The 7,006-nt window shown below is 34.7% G+C and overlaps 2 protein-coding genes across 2 annotated transcripts in view; one reads left to right on the top strand and one right to left on the bottom strand.

Annotated features, from left to right (window-relative positions):
* The first annotated feature begins 2,893 nt into the window (after window positions 1–2,893).
* On the top strand, window positions 2,894–4,316 carry LOC103142030 (olfactory receptor 1-like). The gene has a single exon (XM_007557889.2). It carries the CDS (start codon window positions 2,979–2,981, stop codon window positions 3,972–3,974), a length of 996 nt encoding a protein of 331 aa, XP_007557951.1. The 5' UTR covers window positions 2,894–2,978; the 3' UTR covers window positions 3,975–4,316.
* A 2,104-nt stretch (window positions 4,317–6,420) lies between these two features.
* LOC107836564 (olfactory receptor 51E2-like) overlaps window positions 6,421–7,006 on the bottom strand; it is a 3,413-nt gene continuing 2,827 nt past the window's right edge. The window contains exon 2 of the mRNA XM_016672865.1: window positions 6,421–6,995. Within this exon, the coding sequence (XP_016528351.1) occupies window positions 6,748–6,995 (248 nt within the window). The 3' untranslated portion in view covers window positions 6,421–6,747. The remainder of the gene's footprint in view (window positions 6,996–7,006) is intronic.

The raw sequence follows: 7,006 nt of genomic DNA, 5'->3' as shown, positions 1-7,006 counted from the left end.
TCCAGGACTATTTCAAGAGAGGAAAGACTCAGAGCTTTAGAAACATGTACTTCTCACCTGATTCTTGTTGCCATTTTTTTTCTTCCATTTATGGGCACCACAATAACTGTACTGACTTCCTACATTCATCCAAATGCAAGAATGATAAACTCAAGTTTGACACTCACAGGTCCCCCTCTGCTCAATCCTATTATCTACTCTTTGAAGACAGAAGAAGTGAGGAATGCCATTAGGAAACTTTGCAGAAGAGGCAAAATGAGGAAAATCAATGCAAAATGATTACTTTAAATATCAGTTGTTTGTAACTAACCTTTAATAAGCTGAATTTTTGCTCAGTGATTATAGACTACTGGTGGTAACTGATTGCAAGTCAGGGCTGTAGATGTGTTGTGATTATTCTGTATCTGAATTTTTTTGGAATTAGTCATCTTAAAAATAGTGTTGATAAATTAATAAACATGTTTATGTGATTGAATTATGAGAGAAGTTATTTGGGTCTTGCATATGGTGATATATTTTGTGCAGGGAAAATATGGTTATGCACCCAGACAAAATAAAGACAAAACCTGGTTACAGAGTAACTTATGCAAGTAACATTTAACACAATATGCTTTAGAAACCAACCAACCAATACAATGTAGTTAATTAGTCAAATAACTGCAAATACTAAGTCCTTTACTTTAGAAAAACATTTAGCAGAAAGTTTTTTTTCTGTAAAAAGTAATCACAGCCAATTGAATAACACTTTTTTTTTGCATTTTACCTCAGCTAAATCTACAATAAATTAAATCCCATACAGATATGGATTTTTCTTCATTCAATTAAGACATTTGTTCCTGATAAAAAAATAAAATAAAAGTCAATAAAAAATGCCAAAAAACTTTTTTTTTTCTCAGCAACCAATGGTAAATCTTTTTTAACATGCGGTACAGAAATTGTTTATATAATTATTGATCAGCAATTGTTTTCCGTAGTATTTTAATATTTTATATTGGGTGATTAAGCGTCTGAGGTTGGTTTATGGGGGAATTTTTCTACCATAATTCAAGAGCACATATTTTCAGTGGGGGACACAGGTGGCTACAATCATAATAGCCACAGAGGCACACCCACTAGAAGGAAACAAACACACCCAGTATAACACTTTCATTCTATTGGCTGAGAGGTTGCCAGGCAACGGCACTTTTTTGTTCCAAGCCTGTGCAGATAATGATTCGCAAGCGAGCAGAGAGGTTTGCAAGTGGAGATTTGATCTGAGCAGAGAGAAGTTTTGAGCGCCAGGAGAAAGGTTTGAGAAACCACAGTGAATATTTGAAAGAGAGCAGAAGAATTGAGCACAAGCGTTAACAAGTTTTGAGGGAAAAGACACGAAGCCCTGCTTTCAAACTGAAAATGTAAGTACAAGCAGTAAAAGTTTTGAGAAACTGAAACTGGTCAAGTTTCAATCCAAGTTTTGATCAGATCCCATATAAATTTCAGTTACTTCCTCCCAACTTGAAAAGGTTCAAATTGCAACTTATGTGTTTTGAAGTCAATGAATCCACCAGCTGACATTCTACATGATCTGCACCATTACACACATTAGCAGCGTCATCTTAACATTTGTCTCCAACTGCAAATGAGCTGTTGTGTTCTGTGTTTTCTGTGAAGTTATTTTTGAGGTTTTCTGTGTTTAGCCCTGTCCCTTTCCTGTCTTCCCCGCTGATTGCTTCCCAGGTGTGTCTCATTCCCTGATTACCCTCCCTGTGTATTTAAGTCCACCTGTTGTCTTTGTCTCTTGTCGGATCCTCGTCAAGTGTTAGTCTCCCTATTGTCGTCTGTCTGTTCCCCCGAGCTGCTTGCATCTGGACTGTTTCTACATTAAACCTTCATCTTTGTCTTCTTCAACCTGGGTCTCAGTGTTCTTTCTCACCCCAATCAACCACAAATCATGACAAATACTCAGTAAGTGTAAAATACCCCCAAACACTAAAGTGACCAGTACAAAACCTGAAGAAGGTTAAACCACAAAAGGCAACGCATTTTTATCGAACCATATGAAGACTGCACAATTTCTCATTAATTTATCATTATTGCAAAATGCGTTTTGCGAAGAACTGCCAGGACTACAAGTGGCCAAGACATCAGGAAGCTACAACTAATTCGCTTCAATGCTAAAACATTGAAATAACTTGGCGTTATTTAAAAAGCTAGGAGCAATTTTTTAAATAAATCCTTATTGTTGAGATGAAAATGATTTTTTTTTTTCCTATAGTTGGATGCCTACTTGTTTTCCTGGGTCTGTGTTTGCTATAACGTCAAGAAAGGACAAGAAAACCTTTAAATTATTTGTATATTGATCACAACTCAATGAACATTTATTTGATCTTGTATCAGATGTAAATCACCCACAGGCTTGAAGCCTACTTGTGACATAACAGGTATGAATTGTTGCCTCCTGGAAATTATCTATGTGCAGTTTAATTATACAGTTTTTTAACATATTTAGAATTGTTGGCCATCCATCTCCAACATTTTATATACCTGGGTTGTAGATCATCTTTTAAATCTAGAGTCAAAAGTTATGGAGAATTCATGAGAATATGGTTTGAAGAAAGTTACATTTATTTCTCTACCTTTTAATTTTTTTTTCTCCATTATTTCATTTATGGACACAGATGAAAACATGATACAACAAAAATAATACTAATAATAGATGTAATTTTCAAGATGTTAAGTAAATGTCTTTTTTGTAGATATAATTTTATGCTCTGGTAACAGAAATGTTGCATTGCGTCATGTTCTTAATGACTGAGGTTCATTGAGCGACACCTGAGAGCTTGAGGTAATGATGAACTATATAGGTGAAAAAATAGCATGGAACAGCTCAGAGAGCTGCACACACTTCTGATTCTCTACTGTGTTAAGAAAACTAGAAGTGCTTTCAACAATCTCTGTCACTTTAGTTTTTTGTGAGTTGTCTTTATCCTGTTATAAATATGAACAGAGAGGGTGAAAATACTGTGACGTTTAACTCCACATTTGTTCGTCCTCTACATTTTTATCTCGGTGGGTTTTACAACATCCCTCATGTTAAGTATTACTATGTCTTCTTGTGCTTTGTGTACATCATGACTGTGCTTAGCAATGGTTTCCTCCTCTCTGTTATTTACCTGGTGAAGTCTCTCCACACTCCCAGATACATAATAGTGTTCAACCTGGCTCTGACAGATTTGTGTGGGAGCACTGCGCTCATCCCAAAGCTCTTGGACACGTTTTTGTTTAACAGGCGGTACATTGTTTATGAGGCCTGCTTAACTTACATGTTCTTTGTTTTATTCTTTGGAAGTATGCAGTCATGGACTCTAGTCATAATGGCCTATGACAGATTTGTAGCAATTTGCTTTCCATTGAGATATAACATTATTGTAACAAGGAAATCAATAGTTACAATTCTGCTGTGTTCATGGACATCTCTGGTCCTGGTCATTGGAGCCTTGGTCGGACTTCTTGAGCGCCTGTCCTTTTGTGCATCTGTGGTAATACAAAGTTTTTTCTGTGATCATGGACCAACATATAGTTTGGCATGTAATAATAAATACATAAACTACATAGTGGCTAATTTCACTTTTGCTGTAGTCATTTGTATTCCTCTCGTACTGATCGGAGCCACCTACATCTGCATTTCTGTAGCACTAAGCAGAACTGCATCCAGAGAAGAACGACTTAAAGCAATGAGAACTTGTACTTCTCATCTGATGCTCGTGGCCCTTTTCTTTATACCATATCTGGGCACAAATATAACAGTGAAAACTAACAGCATTGACCCTAATATGAGGATATTAAATTCTAGTTTATCCCACACAGTTCCCTCTCTGCTAAATCCGATCATATATGCTTTAAAGACAGAAGAAGTGATAAGTGCTTTTAAGAGGGTTTACAAAAGAAGAAAAATAAACAGACTCGTCTCACAATTGCAAACTCGGACTTCTTAGTGCTTTAAGGCATGACTTTAAAAAATTAATATTACATCATGTTGTTTTGCTGTGTTGATATTTTAATGCTGATAATATGGTTGTATGTGTAAAAAAGTTATCTTAGGGATGCACATGTGTTTTGGTTAATATGATTTATTTCAGATGCATGTTTTTTTTTTAAATACAAGACATTTTACGTCCAGTGGTGTTTATATATAGCATAGTGATGACTTTAGATATACCTTAGATTCTAAATTGAAGTGATTAGTAGATATATTTACAGTTTGTTGTTTGTGAATGTTGTCCTTCGTTGATCTGCCCAGAATGTACCAGATTATACTGAGACGAGTCAGTGTGGAAAGGTTCATTGCAGAAAGCATGTAGGTAAAATGCAGAATGGTGATAGAAACATGTAACTGTGGACATCTAGTGTTCAAGGCTGAATTATGAAAAATAAAGTTGCAAATTCTCATCATAAACTTTGCTTGTCTTTTTAAGTTAAAGAGCATCCCATTTTCATGTACCTACTGCAGAAATCACACTTCACATAAGTAAAATTGAGTTAGTTTTATGCTTTTTTAGAAGACATTATAAAATGAAATATGAACATATTCTGGTAAGAAAAAATGAAAATTTTATGCGGTCTACTTTTTTTAAACGATACTACATTTCACACTTTATTTTGTTAGTGATTAATGCTCATTATTGTTACCATTTTAACTGAAGTGTTTAATATTCTGAGTACTGATTGGTGGCTGCCTCGCTTTTGCCAGTCTTCCGCAGGGCAACTGGCTACAGTGTAGCTTACCACCACCATCAGTGTGTATGAATGACTGAATGCAGTGTAAACACTTTGGAGTCCTCTGCACTAAATAAAGTGCTAAACAAATACAGACCATTAACCAATAGAGTAGAAATAGCTTCCTACATAGGTGAGGAATTCATCCTTGAAATGGATTTTTAGATTATGAAACTGAATTGATTCTGAACATTCATTTAAAGTAGTATCTCATAATGCCAGAAATACTAATAACTTCCCTGAGTTTAATTAAATTGTGCTCTGTTTGTACAATACAATAATAATTATTTTTTCAGTAGTGTTTAACATCCGTGTAAGAGTAACGAGCTTTCAGTCATCTCATATTATAAACCATTACAGTACCAATGTCATGATCATTAGACACAATGAGAACTCTCCACACCTACATAAAACACCTGGTTTAAACTGGCTTTTCTCCCAACATCAGACCCTGTCACACTATTTTGTATCAGCCTCTAGTTTCATGGGTGGGTGTTGAGAGACATGATGCCATTGGAAAACACCGCTCCCACATCATCACAATAAGAAAAAAAAACATTAATATTGGCATAAAAGCAGAGAGTTTACGTAACGAAATTGATTGCAGGAAGCTAGGTGGCGCAAATACATGAGAACAAAACTAGTAACTGAGGACATCTAGTGTTCCAGACTAAGTACTGCACTTAAAAGAAAAATTCACGTCACTAATCGTCATTTAGTGGTTTAAACATATGAAATATTATGATATGATATGGAAATTTGAATCTTGAAGTATTTTCCCCCTCTGGTTTATCCTGGTTTCATGCTGTTTAACATAGTGTTAAAAAGCATTAAATAACAAAAAGAAAAGTTTAACATACCAAAAAAGAGTTGGTCACATCACTAGTCAAATCTTCATTTCTATATGAGAAGATAAAGATATTAAATGTGACAGGTTTTCTCTGCAAATACAAATAATTTTGTTCAGATACAAAATAAATTAAAACAGTAAATTCACAAATTCCTCACTATTAAACTTTTAAAGCCAATAGCAGTAGATCGTTCATGTGTTAGAGCGCAAAGTGCCACCATTATAAACATACTAAGTATTAACTAGACCTCCGATTGGTAGCGTTTACCCAGCAGATAGAAAACAACATTAAAACAATGAATACATAAATAAATCTCACTTTTACATAAACAGTGTGTCGTGTTAAAAAAATGTCTGTTCTTCATTCAGAAAAATAACTGGAGGTGGCTAGCCAGAAATTGTACTCAAGTACGAAAAGTGTTACTTTAAAATAATATCACTCAAGCAAAGGCTTAAAAAATGTGGAGCAGGAAAACTTCTCAAGGAAGAACTTTTTCTTTCTTTTATTTTCCAAAGAATTACTCAAGTAAATGTAACTGTACAACCGACCCGTTTAGTGACATTGTCAGGTTTAGACGTTTCCAAGTCTGTAATATATCCATTAAACCACTAGAGGTCAGGCTTTGAACATTTTGCCGTTCTCTTTCCGTTCCATTCTGCAGAAATATAAACCAGTAGACTGAACACACTGTTCAAATAATCCAACAAAATATTCACATAAATAAACAAAATGAGTTATGCAGAAATACGATTTCACAATAGCAAACAAGAGAAGGTGGAACACCTTGTGTAGTTTTTATCTGCCATAAAGTATTCACAAGACAAAATTATACATTGAAACATGGATCAGACTTTATTTATTCTTTCTAAGTAGTGGTACACTTGTTTGGCTAAAAGGACAAGCAGGTGCTATTTATAAAACATAAAAATAGAGATTGAATTGCATTAATCAACATTTTTTCCTTAATATGTTCACAAGACACATTGATACAAAATTGTGCTGATATTCAAAGAGTTGACCAAATTTCACAGAAATGTATATTTATCTTGCCAGCAGTTACTATTTGCACATCCTTGTTCATTTTTAACCACAGCTCATAGGTTATTACTTAGTCATAATGTAAAAAAGGATTGGACTTTAATTATGCTTTTGAGTTAACTTTGGTTTTTCTAAACAAAGCAAGTGTCCTGATTTTGATCTCTTTGGTTTTCAGAGAATAAACAATAGGATTAATGCAAGGAGGCATGCAAGATGCCAGCGACAGACTCAGAACTCTCTTCTCTGGGTCCACTACCCTTGAAAAAAACCCAATGCTGAAAATAACAAGGAGCGGAATATAAAATATTGCAACAACAATAATATGTTCAACACATGTGGTCAAAGTTTTCACTCGTCGGTCC

The sequence above is a fragment of the Poecilia formosa genome, unplaced genomic scaffold, assembly GCF_000485575.1.
Source record: "Poecilia formosa unplaced genomic scaffold, Poecilia_formosa-5.1.2 Scaffold3, whole genome shotgun sequence".
NCBI lineage: Eukaryota > Metazoa > Chordata > Actinopteri > Cyprinodontiformes > Poeciliidae > Poecilia > Poecilia formosa.
Note: the sequence above shows the minus strand (reverse complement) of the source record. Positions and strands in the feature narration are given on the sequence as shown.

Bases quoted from the DNA above. Each gene is read 5' to 3' on its own strand.
- LOC103142030 (XM_007557889.2), top strand. From the start codon at position 2,979: ATGAACAGAGAGGGTGAAAATACTGTGACGTTTAACTCCACATTTGTT.